The sequence below is a fragment of the Vicugna pacos genome, chromosome 9, assembly GCF_048564905.1.
Source record: "Vicugna pacos chromosome 9, VicPac4, whole genome shotgun sequence".
Taxonomy (NCBI): domain Eukaryota; kingdom Metazoa; phylum Chordata; class Mammalia; order Artiodactyla; family Camelidae; genus Vicugna; species Vicugna pacos.
The window spans coordinates 13,952,262-13,966,609 of NC_132995.1; the positions used below are offsets into that span (position 1 = coordinate 13,952,262).

The following is a 14,348-nucleotide window of genomic DNA, read 5'->3' on the forward strand; positions in this document are numbered from 1 at the left end:
CCATTTTGAAGGTATTATTCCATTGTCTTCTGACATCTTCTGTGCCTAATCATCTTCCTTTTAGGTAACATGTTATCTGTTTCTTTCCTCCAGAAGACTTGTAATTTTGCAGAGTTCTGATATGTCTCGGTGTCAGATCTACTTTCATTATCCTACTTGCGACTTATTTTGATTCCTCATCTTGAAATCATGACTTTAATTATGAAAATTTCTAAATCATTTTCTTTCCTGATGCCTCCCCTCCTTTCTCTATTTTGACATTTATGACATTAGATGTGTATTGAACCTTTTCATTTTCTTCTTTATCTTTTAGTTTCTCTTCTGTATTTCACTTTGTATCTCTGTGCTTTCTAGGTGATCCCCTTAGATATATCTTTAAGTCCAATAATTTACTTTTCAGTTGTGTTAATTCTTCAAGTTCTTGGGTTTTTTTTTTTTACTTTGTTTTATTTCTAGAAATTCTCTTTATCCTTTTTAATATCTGCAAATTCTTTCTATGTATTGTGCTTTTGTTATGACTTTTCCAGTTTAAACATTTATTTCATATTCTTTTATGTTGTCATACTTTTGCAGTTTTGCAGGTGCCAAGTTTCTCCCCCCTGGCCAGTTTTATTGATATAATTGACATATAACATCATATAAGCTTAAAATGCACAGAATGATCACCTGACACATACATATATTGTGAAATGATTAACACTTAAGTTAGCTGATATCCATCACTTCACATAGTTACAAAAGAAATTTTTTTCCTTGTGATGAGAACTTCTAGGATTTATTCTTAGCAACTTTCATATATACTATACAGCATTATTAACTATAGTCATTGTGTTATATACCCCCAGTATTTGTTTGTACCTTTGACCATCTTTACCGAATCCCCCCCAACCACCATATTTCTTCTTTACCTGCTGCCTCTCCCATGATGGTTTTTTTTCCTGTTGATTTGTAGTTTTTGTTTCTAAGCTCATTTCAGTGAGGAAGGGTTGTTATTTCAAATGAATGTCATGCACTCTGAGTTGAAAGAATTTCTAAAACAGTGTTGTTAGATTTAATTCTTGCTGAATTGTAAGCATTTCAGGAGAATTTAACCAGGTTCTCTATTGAGGAATTTTTTTAAATTAAAAACTAAATTTCCTTAAAAGATACAGAGAGATTCCATTTTTCTGTTTCTTCTTGAGTTAAGTCTTTTCAAGCAATAAGATCATTTCATCTATGTTATATAATTTGTTGGCATCAAGCTGTTCATGACATTCCCTTATTTATTTATGCTATCTGTGGGATCTGTAGTGGTATCTCCATTTTCATTCCTGACACTGGTAATTTGCATTTTTTCTTTTATTAACTATTCTTGATAGGGATTTATAAATTTTAAAACTCTTTCCAAATAAAGAACTTTTGGTTTGTTCATTTTCTCTATTGTCTGCTCTCTGCTTTACTGATTTCTGCCCATTTTTCTTTTTTTTTTTTTAATTTTGGGCTTAGTTTTTTGGGTTACCTTTTTCTAGTTTAAGCCTTCCTTCATTTTAAAAAATTGTGGTAAAACACACATAACATACAATTAGCCATCTTAACCATTTTAAAGTGTATAGTTCAATACTGTTAAGTATACTCACACGGTTATACAACCAATCTCTAGAACTTTTTCATCTTGCACACCTAAAACTGTATCCATTAAATAACTCTCCATTTCCTCCTCCCCAGTTAACCACCATCCTGCTGTTTCTATAAGTCTGATGACTCTACATCCTTCATATAAGAGAAATAACACAGTATTTGTATTTTTTGCCCCAACCCCCTAAAAGACTCTGAGAGTGGAAGCCCCCACATCTCTTTGGGCCAGTGTGTAGCATTTTTCTAGAAATACTTTATAGGACTATGTAGGTCTTAGTTCCAGCTCTCTGCCCCTTGTCCCTGGGAAGTTAGAACCCCAGACCCCAGTTAGTACTCTGAAGCATTTTATATGCAATCCAAATCTTTATGGGGTTTCTGAGGTGTCAGCTCAGAGTTTCCTTTACATTTACTGTTGTGATTCCTCTCGTTTCTGGATGCAGAATTTTCCTTTTTCCTTTTCTTTTGAACTTAGCCATGTTAAAGACATTTTGTTACAGTTTAGATGGCATTATCTGTGTGTTTGTAGGGAGAGTAGGGACAGGCAACTATTTATGGCTCTCTTTAAAAAAATGTCTCCAGCACTTTGTCCTTGCCCCTTACCTAGGGGAGAGAAATAATTGGAATGATTTCCTCACCTTTTAAAAAATGTAAGGGAGGAGTGGAGAAAAGAGTGGGTAGTATTGAATTAATGACCAAAGGAGGGCTTAGGGCACCACTTCTAATTTCACCAAGGTTCAAGGCCTGCTCTCTTCCTAGGCACCATGGGCCTGCTCCTCTTGTCCTCTCTTCTCCAGTGCTCTACTGTGTATAGAAGCAGGCTTTCCTCTCTGCTTTTTCAACCATGAATTACTTCTGTGCCTTTGGTGCCTGTTACAGAATGGAGACATAAATGGGACAAAGCACTACTGATATACAAGGGAGAGATGGAGAAACATGATTCATAAAGCTGAGCTGGAGGGGAAGAGAGGATACAGTGTAACATGGGAATCTCCCTTCTTGCCATATTATATTCTATTGATTTTACCTCCATCTTTCCTCACCAGAAAACCAAGGTCTGTGGACAAAATGAAGTCTTTCCCTTGGATGGGTTCTCCTTAGCACTCACTACTTAGACATCAAATCAGTATTTACACAAGAAAGTTTCATTCAAGCACTATATGCTTACTTATAGAGAATATATTTCTGTTTGTGAGCATGAGAAAAGAGATGCTGACTGAAATATGCAATTAATAAGTGAACATTTTGGGTCAGGGTATAGTTCAAGTGGTAGAGCACATTGCTTAGCATACACAAGGTCCTGGGTTCAACCCCCAGTACCTCCTCTAAAAGTAAATCAATAAGTAAACCTAATTATCCCCTCCCTCCAAAAAAAAAACAAACAAAGTAAGTGAACATTAGTTAAAATCAGAAGAACCTGGATAAGGCACAGGTTCCTCTGGTGAGAATAAAAGGAAATGTATACCAGTTCCATGAAAGGGAAGTCTATCGCCAGGAAGTTTCAAGATGGGAAAATGCTCATATATGCTAGAGGGAAGAGACTATTTCAGAAAGGAGAGAAGAAACTTCCATCTCACCTGAGCCATGGCTTTAAGATTTGCAAGAAAGGACTTTCCCTCTTTTGGATTCTTTTTTAGAAAAATGAACAAAGGAGAGAGAAGGGAGGGAAAATAAACCACATGAAACCCATTTACCGTAGAGTTTCCATAACAACTTGGTTAAATCTGCCTAGTTAAGTAGTAAGAAGTTACTATTAAATATTCATTATGCTAAACAGTAACTTTTCAATAATACAAGCCGGGGAAATATAGAAGAAACTGATTATGTACTTTTCTACAGTGCAGGTTCCAGTCAGATGGAAGAAATTTTTCCTTTGAAGTTTAAATATTGATTTTTTTTACAGTAAATGCTTTTATTAGAAAATGACTATTTTAATTACTATGAGACTGATCCTGTGATTGGAAGTATTTTAGATACTTCTCCTTAGCTTAGAATGAAAAAGTAATTAAATCACCCATAATTTCATCCAAGAACAGAAAAAAAAACTCATTCAAATCTGTTAAAAGTAGTACATAGAGGTAAAAAGAGTTTTTCTTGTGTGCTACCTGTTGAACCCTAGGCATTTCAACATATTAGAATTAGTTCAGGTGGTGTTCCAAGTATGCAATCCAGTTATCTAGAAATTATAATTTTACCTCCTACTTTCCAATTCTTTTTTTAGTAACATATGTAAGTTTAAGGTGTACAATGTCATGATTTGATACATGTATATATTGTGAAACGATCACCACAATAAAGTTAGTTAACACTGCCATCCTTTCATATAATTAGCCTTTTTTGTGCACGGTAATAACATTTAAGATCTAATCTCTTAACAACTTTCAAGCATACAATACAGAGTATTATTAATATTCACCACGCTGTACATTAGAACCCCAGAACTTACTCATTTCATAGCTGAAAGTTTGTAACTTTTGACAAACATCTCTCCTTTTCTCCTACCCTCAGCAACTACAGTTATTCTACTCTTTATTTCAGTGAGTTCAGGTGTTTTTAGATTCCACATTCAAGTGAAAACACAGTATTTGTCTTTCTCTGACTAATTTCACTTAGCATAATGCCCTCAGTGTCCATTCATGTTGTCACAAAAGTCAGGATTTCCTTCTTTTTTAAGGCTAATACTCCATTGTGTTTGTGTGTGTGTGTGTGTGTACACATTTTCCCTATCCATTCATCTGTCAGTGTACACTTACGTTGTTTCCATGTCTTGACTACTATGAAAAATTCTGCAGGGAAGATTGGAGCCAGATACCTCTTTGATATCCTGTTTTCATCTCCTTTAGGTATATCTTATACTGCTATTTTACTTGATTTGTAACGGTCATAATTCTGCAAGTGGAATCATAATGACACATACCTAACTAGACACACAGTTTCTCAGTCATTCATTAATATCACTTATGTAGTGATCCACTTTCACAGTCACCATGGAATGAACAAACAAAATCATGGTAAATAAGAACTGGTACAGATTCATTCAGTTTCCTGTGATCTCACCCACTTCACAAAACCACAACTCCTTGGGCACTACATGATACTCCTCTAAGTCCACTGAGCCTATCTCAGAATTCCATAGAACACCAAATCAAAAGCTGAAACCACTTGCTTCATAGTCACATACAGTCTCAAACACAACTTACAACTAGTCATTCTACAAAGTTTGTCAGCTTTTTAGAAAGTTAAATATAAACTTAACCTATTATCAGCATTTTTTTTCCTCTAGGTATTTCCCCAGGGGAAATGGAAACATGCCAGCGTTATTCATTATATATAAAACCTGAAAATACAGCAAATGTTCATAAAGAGAAAAATGAACAAATTGCGGCACATAGGCACAATGGAATGCTATGGAGAAATTTTAAAAAATGAACTACACAATTTCAATAAATCTTACAGAACTAGAATGAGCTAAAGGAGACGTGGAATTTAAAACTGACAAAACTAAATGACGATGACATGTATCAGGCCTATGGCTGTCTCTGTAGTGAGTCTGGCTGGAGAAGGACAGCAGGAACTTCCTGACGGTGACGATATGAAACACTCACCGGGGCGGGCATACACTCACTGGGCGTCCGCTACTACGTGCCGCTCTGGGTGGTGGAGCTTTCTCAAGGGGCAAAACTGACAAAAAACTAACAACAAAACGCTTCGCCCCGTGATTACTGACCACGGACCTGGGGTCCCGCACGTACAGGCCTGAGTGGAGTTCCCGCCTGGGTCCTCTCGGGCTCGAACTCCCTCCGCACCGCTCCAGCCCTTCTTAGCCCTGTCTCCGTCGGCAGGGGTTCACGATTCCCGCCCCGACCTTCCTCTGCCGGGTGACCCGACTCCCAGCTCCCCTCCTCGGACCAGCGCTTGCGAGTCTCACTCGGCCGTCCCCGAACCAGCTCTCTTCCGTTTTCTCCCTCGGCCCGCCTCGGGCGGGCTTCCGATTCCCTTTTCTGCCCTCCCCGGCCCAGGGTGGCGATTACCTCCTCGCCTTGGGCTCTCTTTCCCTTCCACCACCTCACCTCGCTCGCAGAGGACCACCACCCGGCTCTTCGGGGTCTGGAAGAACCACCAGTGCGACCCGTCCGCCAACGGCGAGCGGCGGCGGGCGTGCAGGGGTCCCTGCGGCGGGGCGGGTGGGCTCCACGCTCCGCCCGCAGGGCTGGGCATTCTCGGAGTCAGACTACGTTTCCCACAGCCCCCAGAGCCGCGGGTGAACTTCGACCTTCGGTTTCTCTTCCGGTGTCGTGCTGGTCATTGGGTTATGCCTGGTGAGTTGAGGTGTCCCAGGGCGGGCTGCGGGAGGCGCTGGCGGTGAGGCGGCCTCGGACTTCCAGGGGCATGTGGAGCCAGGAGCCTCAAGCCTGTGTATGCGTGAGCCGCGGGCGGCCGTGGTCGCGGCTGCTATTGTGACGACATCACTGTCGCGTGTTAGCTGGCGCCGGGGTGCATGTGTGTGTGTGAGAGAGCGAGCAAGTGAGTCGGTATTGACGGGGCCCTGGAATGCCCTGACTGCTATCTGATTGGGCTCATGGGGCTGTCATTGGGGCGGAGCCCGCTGTGTGACCATGGTCTTCCTGACTTTAGTGATGAGGGTGTCTGACTGACACTGTGACCGAGTGATCTTGTGACATGAAGTAGAGCTTGTTTTGTTTTCAATAAGCTTGGAGTTTCGTTCAGTGAGCTTGTAGAAATCTGTTAAATTGTTTTTACGTGTGTGTGTATATTTATATATAATACTTACATATTATATATTTTATATATATATGTAAATTATATCACCATGTCCCCAATACTCAACCTAGTGCTTACTACAGAGGGGGCATTGAAGTGAGCGTTGCCCACCAAGGGTTCGGTTGTAGGTTCCCTGGTTTCTTAACATGTTTCCCTGGATTCTCTTCTGTCCTTATACCAGCTTGCATCTAGCTGTAAAGAAATGGTCATCAGAGACTTTGTCATTAATTTCACTCCTATAATGAAAATTCCCAATAGAAAAATATACCCTAAATCATGGAATGAGAATATAGGCTGGCATTCCTTCAAGACAGGCTTCTGGGACGACAAGAAGGGAAGGACACAGGTGTAAGATTCCTTCCTGGGTTAAACTCCTTGGATGCAATATGGAGGCCACTTACCTGTTTCAAACCATAGCATTCTGTGAGCTATGCCTCACAGAAACTGCTTTGAACTTTGATTCCAGCTCTGGACATAGATGATGCTTACATTTTTCACTGATACTGGTAAAAGCAGTATTCTAGTTTCCCTCTTCCATTTGCTTGTATTTGTGGTGGGTGATAGGTCATTTCTGATGTTCTTATTTAGCCAGTCCAGCGTCTTAACTTCTTCTTCTTCTTGGTCCCTTAGTTTTGCAAGTTCTGAAGTGGAGAGCATTGCTACTTACTTAATGGCCCATTCAAGGTCAGTTCATGTGTGCTTTCTGTTCTGTCATACATTTTTGTTTTACAGAGCATAGAATATTTGCTTTTTTTCTCCTAAATTTTCCTACCTAATTGTGACTTACCCATTTCCTGGTTCCTAGGCCTTCCCCTCCCAATTAATAACAAGACCATAGAGGTGGGTCCCCTTCTCTTCCAGTGTTTCACGTTTTTTTGAATTTGTGGTTTCTTTCAGAGAACACGGGAATGATCTGGGAAATCCAAGTATCCTACAAGACTTCATTGTACAGATTACACTTGAAAGGAGAGATTTATAGAAACAAAAATAAGTATGCATGCAAGTCTCTGTTAGACAAAGGAACAAGATTAAGCCTTCTATGCTCAAATTGTTACCTATTGGAGTTGGTTAGATGTCTGCAGCTTTGTGTAGAAGGCAAGGAGGTATGTCCTCTTAATTTTTGAGAATATTTCTGAAAGATATTAATCAGGAAAAAATTGAAATCTCAAGGCTGGATTCTGAAATGAGTTAACATTTCAAGAAAGAACAGACCTAAAAACCTAAAATTTTACTGTAGCAAAAAAGAGAAGCACAGAGGGAATTTTTTTAAAAGAATAATCAAACAAAGGATGTGAAATATTCTTTACAATTTTATAAATTAACAGGCAAGGTTTATTAGGCATCATTAGGTGCTTTTTATATGGCACTGAAAGTACTTTATGTGTTTTATTTCATTTGATCCAGACAGGAACACATTGAGGTCATCATGGTGTTATTCCCATGTTACTGATGAGGAAATACAGGCAGTTAAGTAACTTGGTAAAAGGCTCTACACAATTAGTAACAGCCAAAGATGAGATTTACAAACTGAATTTTGAATGATAGATTTTATGTTCTTTATCATGATAGTACACAACCTCCAATCACTTTTAAAAATCTTGAGGGGGAGGGTATAGCTCAATGGTAGAGTGTGTGCTTAGCATGCACAAGGTCCTGGGTTCAATCCCCAGTACCTTCAAGTAGATAAATAAATTTTTAAAAATCTAATTATACCCCCCTCCAAAAAATTTTTTTAATCTGATTATCTCAATGAATAATTCATCAAAAAAATTTTCCTGAACATTTACTGTGGATCAGTCATAATTGTTAACTACTACACAGATATTGATAACATATAGCTCACCATAGTTTAACCTATTGCCTACCCTTAGAGATTTACAATTATCATAAAATACTCTAATATCTTTGTAATAGAATTTTGTCTACTTTTTTATCTGTTCCTTAAGGAAAAAAATTAGGTATCTATTTATTTATTGAATTATGGAGGTACTGGAGAATGAACCCAGGACCTCATGCATGCTAAACATATGCTCTACCACTGAGCTATATCCTCCCGCCCAGATTTTTAAAGGTGATTGGAGGTTGTGTACTATTATGATAAAGAACAAATATGAAACAAAAAGCAGCGTAACAGGCTCAAATTCTGTAATGTACTTTAAAGATAAAGGGCATCAACACCAAATTAAAGACAAATACTTTCAAACTGGATTTTTAAATTTTGTTATTTATAAAGGAGACATTAAATTTTTGTTTGTTTTGGGCAGGGGGAGTAACTTGATTTATTTATTTATTTATACATACATACATAGGGAGGTACTGGGGATTGAACCCAGGACCTCATTCATGCTAGGCATGCACCCTGCTACTCAGCTATATGCCTCCTCCCGCTAAGAAAGACATTTTAAATCAAAGGACCCAGAAAGACTGAAGGTAAAAGAACAGAATAAGATGTAGTATACTAATGCTTTGTGAAAGTCGATCAAAATTAGTGTCTCCAAAATACATTTGAAGCCAGGAACATATTTCATAATAGTAAGGAGCCGTTTCAAAGGAAGATAAATCACTGCTTATTTTGTTTTGAGCAAAGTATGTAGCTCAAAGTGTATAAAGCAAACACTAACAAAATTAAAGGAAAAAATATAAATCCATATCACACTTGAAGACTGATCACACATCTTCCAGGAATGTATACATGTATTCTGAAAACCTATGCGGGCAGGTACAGTTTTAGGGGTGCAGAGGCTGCTAAGATTTGTTAGTTCTATTTTCTACTTTCTGTCTGTGGCGACCAGGCAGGAGGTTCTAGTATGGATGGTGTTATCCCTTCTTAGCTCTAGAAAGTGCCGGTGGAGGAGGAGCATCTCCTAAGGGTGTGTCTGAGTGGCACAACCTCAAGTCCCAATCTGCATCAACAGAATGGTGGCCTGGCTAGAAAGCTTTTTGCTGCAGTGTCTAATTCCTCCACCAATGCAGGTGGAGTCCCTTACTGCTCTGAGTCCGTTACTGAAGAACTCTGTTCCCTGAGGTTTATCCATTCTCCCTCTTTATTGCACATTTTATGTGTGAGTTCAGGAGATGTCTGAATGTAGGAAGACAGAAGAAAACATTGTATTTATTCCAGCTTAGGGGAACTATAAATCACATCTAGTCTAATAGCTCCCTTTATTTCCCCCAGCTTTGGCTTCTGTGGTACCTGCTTCTGCAGGCAGTGAACCACAGAACGATTGACCAGTTTTTTTTTTTTTCTACTGCTCCATATTTTTTATAACATTTATTGAGCTATAATTCAAATACCATACAATTCACCCAAAGTACACAATTTAGTGTTTTTTAATATATTCAGAGATTTGTGCATGTATCACCACAACCAATATTAGAACATTTTCATGACCTCAAAATGAAACCCCATACCCTTGAGCTATTACAGTAGGCTTCCTCTTTTATTCCCCGACCCCGTCTGAGCCCTCAGAAAACACTAATCTGCATTCTATCTCTAGATTTGCCTATTCTAGACCTTTCATATAAATGAAATCATATAATGTGTGATCTTTTGTATCTGACTTCTTTCACTAGTTTCATGTGTACAGCAAAGTGATTCGGGTATATACATATACATATACATATACATATACATATACATACATATATATACACACTTTTTTTGATTCTTTTCAATATAGGTTATTATGAGATATGGAATATAGTTCCCTGTGCTATACAGTAAATTCTTCTTGTTTATCTATTTTATATATGGCAGCGGGTATCTGTTAATCCCATACTCCTAAATTACTCCCCCCTTTTCCCTTTTGATAACCATAAGTTTGTTTTCTATGTCTGTGAGTCTGTTTCTGTTTTGTAAATAAGTTTTGTATTATGTTTTAGATTCCACATATCAGTGATACAATATTTGTCTTTCTCTGTCCAACTTACTTCACTTAGTATGATAATCTCTAGGTCCATCCATGTTGCTGCAACTGGCATAATTTCATTCTTTTTTTTTATAGCTGAGGGATTTTCCATTTTATGTGTGTATATATACATACACACACACACATATATATAGATACAGTTATATACATCACATCTTGTTTATCCATTCATCTCTTGATGGACACTTGGGTTGCTACTATGTCTTGGCTGTTGTAAATAGAGCTGCTATGAACACTGGGGTGCATGCATCTTTTCAGAGTTTTCATCTTTTCTGGCTATATGTCCAGGAGTGGTATTGCCGGATCATATGTTAACTCTAGGTTTTTTAAGGAACCTCCGTACTGTTTTCCACAGTGGCTGCACCAACTTACATTCCCACCAACAGTGTAGGAGGGTCTCCTTTTCTCCATAGCCTCTCCAGCATTTATCGTTAGTGGACTTTTCAACGATGGCCATTCTAACTGGTGTGAGGTGATAGCTCATTGTAGTTTTGAGTTGTATTTCTCTAATAATTAATGATGTTGAGAATCTTTTTATGTGCCTGTTGGCCATCTGTATATCTTCTTTGGAGAAATATCTATTTAGTCTTCTGCCCAGTTTTTGATTGGGTTGTTTGTTTTTCTGATATTAAGCTGCATGACCTTGTTGTATATTTTGGAAACTAATCTGTAGTCAGACGCATCATTTGTATGTATGTTCTCCCAGTTTGTAGGTTGTCGTTTCATTTTGTTTATGGTTTCCTGTGCTGTTTAAAAGCTTGTAAGTTTGATTAGGTCCCATTTGTGTATTTTTGCTTTCATTTCTTTTGCCTTGGGAGACTGACCTATGAAAACATTGCTACAATTTACGTCAGAAAATGTTTTGCCTCTGTTCTCTTCTAGGCATTTTATTATATTTTGTCTTATATTTGTCTTTAAGGCATTTTGAGTTTGTTTTTGTGTATGGTGTGAGGGAGTATAAACTTGTAATCTATTTTATGTATATTAGTATTTGCAAATCTAGAACTCCCAATTTATCCATTCCCACCCTTTTCCCCTCCTGGTAACCATAAGTTTGTTTCTATGTCTGTGAGTCTGTTTCTTCTCTGATTATTAATATTGAATTGAGCACCTTTTCATGTATCTATCAACCATATATATGTCCTTTTTGGAAAAAATGTCAATTCATATTATTTGCCCATTTTTAATTGAATTTTTTTATATTGAGTTGTATAAATTCTTTATATATTTTATTAACCCATTATCAGATACATGATTTGTAAATATTTTAGTGGTTGATTCTGGGCTTAACATACATCTTACCTTATCAGGAACAGCTTCTGATTTATACTAAATTCCAGTGATACATAGAAATGTTACTCCTATATAACCCTACTTCCTTTCACCCCTTTTTGTGGTAATACTGTTATTCACATTACCTGTATTAATGTTTCAAACCCTATCATTTGTTGTTGTAATTTTTATAAGATTCTCCATGAAAAAAGGAAAACTTGTGTACATCTATTGCTTTTGTTATAGTAATCCTATTTATCACTTTTTATTCTCTTTATTTGACCCTGTGGATTCAAATTACCATCTGGATTCACTTCCTTAGCCCAGGGCAGCTTTTCTTCTACCCACCTCCTTTGTGTTATTATTGTCAAAAATATTACATTTATATATGTTACAGGCCCTATGATAATTTTATGTTATATATATAATTACTTCATACAGTTGATCTTTAAGTCCGTTAAGTGAAGGAGAAGAAATATGCATATATACCGTCTTTTAAAATTACATAATGACCTGTATTAGTGCTCTTGGTTTTTTCCTATGGATGTTTTGCTGCCTGGGATCACTTGCTTTCAGTCTGAAGAATTCCCTTGAGTATTTCTTTAAGACTGTACTGCTAGCAGTTCTTTACCTGGTTATGTTTTTATTTCATCTTCATTTTTTAAAAACAGCTTTGTTGGATATAGGACTCTTGGTTGAAAGTGCTTTGAGTACTTCGTATGTATCATCCCATTACTTTCTGGTCTCCCATTATTTCTGATGAGATGTCATCAGTTAACCTGATTGGGGGTTCACTTGTAAGGGACAACTCACTCTCCTTTTGCTGCTTTCAACATTCTCTCCTTTTGCATTTCACCATTTTTGTCATGATTTGTCTAGATGTAGATCTCTATGCATTTAACTATTTGATGCTTTTTAAGCTTCCTGGATCCATTACTTATTGGAATATGTTAAAATGATCCTTTCCTCTTTTCTGTTACACCTGTTATGTACGTGAATATTGGTATGCTTAATGGTGTCCAACATTTCTCTGAAGCTCTGTTCATTTTTCTTCCTTTTTTTCCCTTTGTTCTTCACACTGCATGATCTCTATCAAGAGATCTTTAACTTGGCTAGTTCACATCTAGTGCTGAGTTACTCTAGTGAAATTTTCATTTCAGTTATACTTTTCATCTGGTGATAGTAAATAACTTCTGTCTCTTCATTGATATTCTCTACTTGATATGACCTTGTGATCATACCTTCATTTACTTTAAGCATGGATTCTTTTGTTTATTTGAACATACTTATAATGGCTACTTTGAAGCCCTTGTTTAAATCTGGTTGCTGTCACAGGCAGTTTCTATTCTTTTTGGTTTCTTTTGGCTTGGTTTATGGGTCATATCTTCCTATTTCTTCACCTGCCTCTTGTTTCTGGAAAATATACATTTTAGATAATTGTTACAACTCTAGTACTTTCATCTACTCGCCAGGTTTCTTATTTTTATTTGCTTGTTTGTTTAGTGACTGACTAGATTAATTAAGTGAAGTCTGCCTCCCCCATAGTGTAAATATCTGACACTGCTGCTGGAATATAGCCAGTGGTTTTGACAGGGCTACCTCTGACCACACCAAGCTGTTAAGATCCACTAATTGTGACTACTAGCACTGTTATTTTGAGGTGTACATTGCTTCACAGACTAATGGAATCAAGTCAGTGTTAGAGATTTGTTCTGGTAACAGGAAGGGCCCCCCAAGTGTCTTTCTTTGATCCTTTCTGGCAAACTAGCCAGCCTACAGTTTAGCATTTATCTCCAATGAATTTTCCCATCTTCTCTCAATAGCCTTTCACCAAAACTTCCTTACCCTTGACTTCTCTGCACTTTGCTGCAAATGAAGGCAGTTCCTTCGGACAGGGATGCAGAGGAGGTTGTGCAGCAGCCCCAGGCCTCAGCTTGCCTGTCTTGGCAGGAACTCCCGCCCCGTGAGCCAAAGCAAAGGCAGTGGGGACCCCAGTGTTCCCAGCAGTGCCGCACCCAGTGTCCAGCCTACATTTCTTGTGTGGCTGCCAGGCAGGAGAAAGTCCCCATCCCTTAGCTGCATTTGCCTGAGCAACAAGTAAGTGGGGACAGGGTGAGAAGTGCTGGGAGCAGGGGTCGAGGAGTGATGAGGAAGTTTGTGTCCTTTGCTGTACCAGTTTGGAATGGACTCTTTTTTTTGTTTCCCGACTCCACTGAGATGGGATAGACAAGGAGGGGTGCAGTTTGATTCAGATACTGCAGACTTTCACAGTTCTTAATAAATTTTACTAGGTTTTCTTGAACAGATGTTTCTTAATTTCCTCTATGTTTTTATACATAATTTCCACCAGTTTCAATGGGGAGCATGTCCGTGGAGCTCCTCGTGCTGTCACACCAGAAGTGGAATTCCCTGACCAATTCTTTACAGTTCTAACCATGGACCACGTAAGTTGATGTTTCTGTCTCCATTGTGAACATTTATCTGTGTCTTCCAACCAAGTAGCCCTTACAGCCTGCCCCACATCCCCAGTTTTTCACTTTCTAGTGAGAGCTGGAGTCTAACAGCACAGTGTACCTCCTGTATGCCTATATATTCTCCAAATAATGTTCAACACTCTTTAGTGTTGAGTCTTTTTTTCAGAGCAGCTCTAGAGTAGAAATGGAACCCCTAAATTGAGGTATTTACCATCCTTCTTCATATTCTTGGGTAGAGAAAACGTGCAAATGGATCCATTTGATGACATGGGCAAACTCT

General features: G+C 38.2%; 2 protein-coding genes, 1 long non-coding RNA gene and 1 other non-coding gene across 5 annotated transcripts in view; 3 read left to right on the plus strand and 1 right to left on the minus strand.

Moving 5' to 3' along the window:
- LOC140698384 (zinc finger protein 568-like) overlaps positions 1-5,332 on the plus strand; it is a 125,386-nt gene extending 120,054 nt beyond the window's left edge. Inside the window, exon 8 of the transcript XR_012076173.1 lies at positions 4,895-5,332. The gene's annotated coding sequence lies outside the window, so the exon portion shown is untranslated. The remainder of the gene's footprint in view (positions 1-4,894) is intronic.
- A 616-nt stretch (positions 5,333-5,948) lies between these two features.
- The window catches only part of LOC116277836 (uncharacterized), a 52,684-nt gene continuing 44,284 nt past the window's right edge, over positions 5,949-14,348 (plus strand). Inside the window, exons 1-3 of one of the 2 annotated variants that reach the window (XM_072968702.1) lie at positions 5,949-6,135; positions 7,024-7,077; positions 13,945-14,038. In XM_072968702.1, coding sequence (XP_072824803.1) covers positions 6,110-6,135; positions 7,024-7,077; positions 13,945-14,038 — 174 coding nt within the window. In that variant the 5' untranslated portion in view covers positions 5,949-6,109. Of the gene's footprint in view, positions 6,136-7,023; positions 7,078-12,952; positions 13,692-13,944; positions 14,039-14,348 lie in introns of those variants that run through there. The other variant, XM_031672519.2, reaches the window with a different exon arrangement.
- Positions 6,386-14,348, minus strand: part of LOC116277837 (uncharacterized) — a 35,715-nt gene continuing 27,752 nt past the window's right edge. The window contains exon 4 of the long non-coding RNA XR_012076179.1: positions 6,386-6,585. This is a non-coding gene — a long non-coding RNA (uncharacterized lncRNA). The remainder of the gene's footprint in view (positions 6,586-14,348) is intronic.
- On the plus strand, positions 8,000-8,071 carry TRNAA-AGC (transfer RNA alanine (anticodon AGC)). The gene has a single exon. It is a non-coding gene; the product is annotated as a tRNA-Ala (tRNA).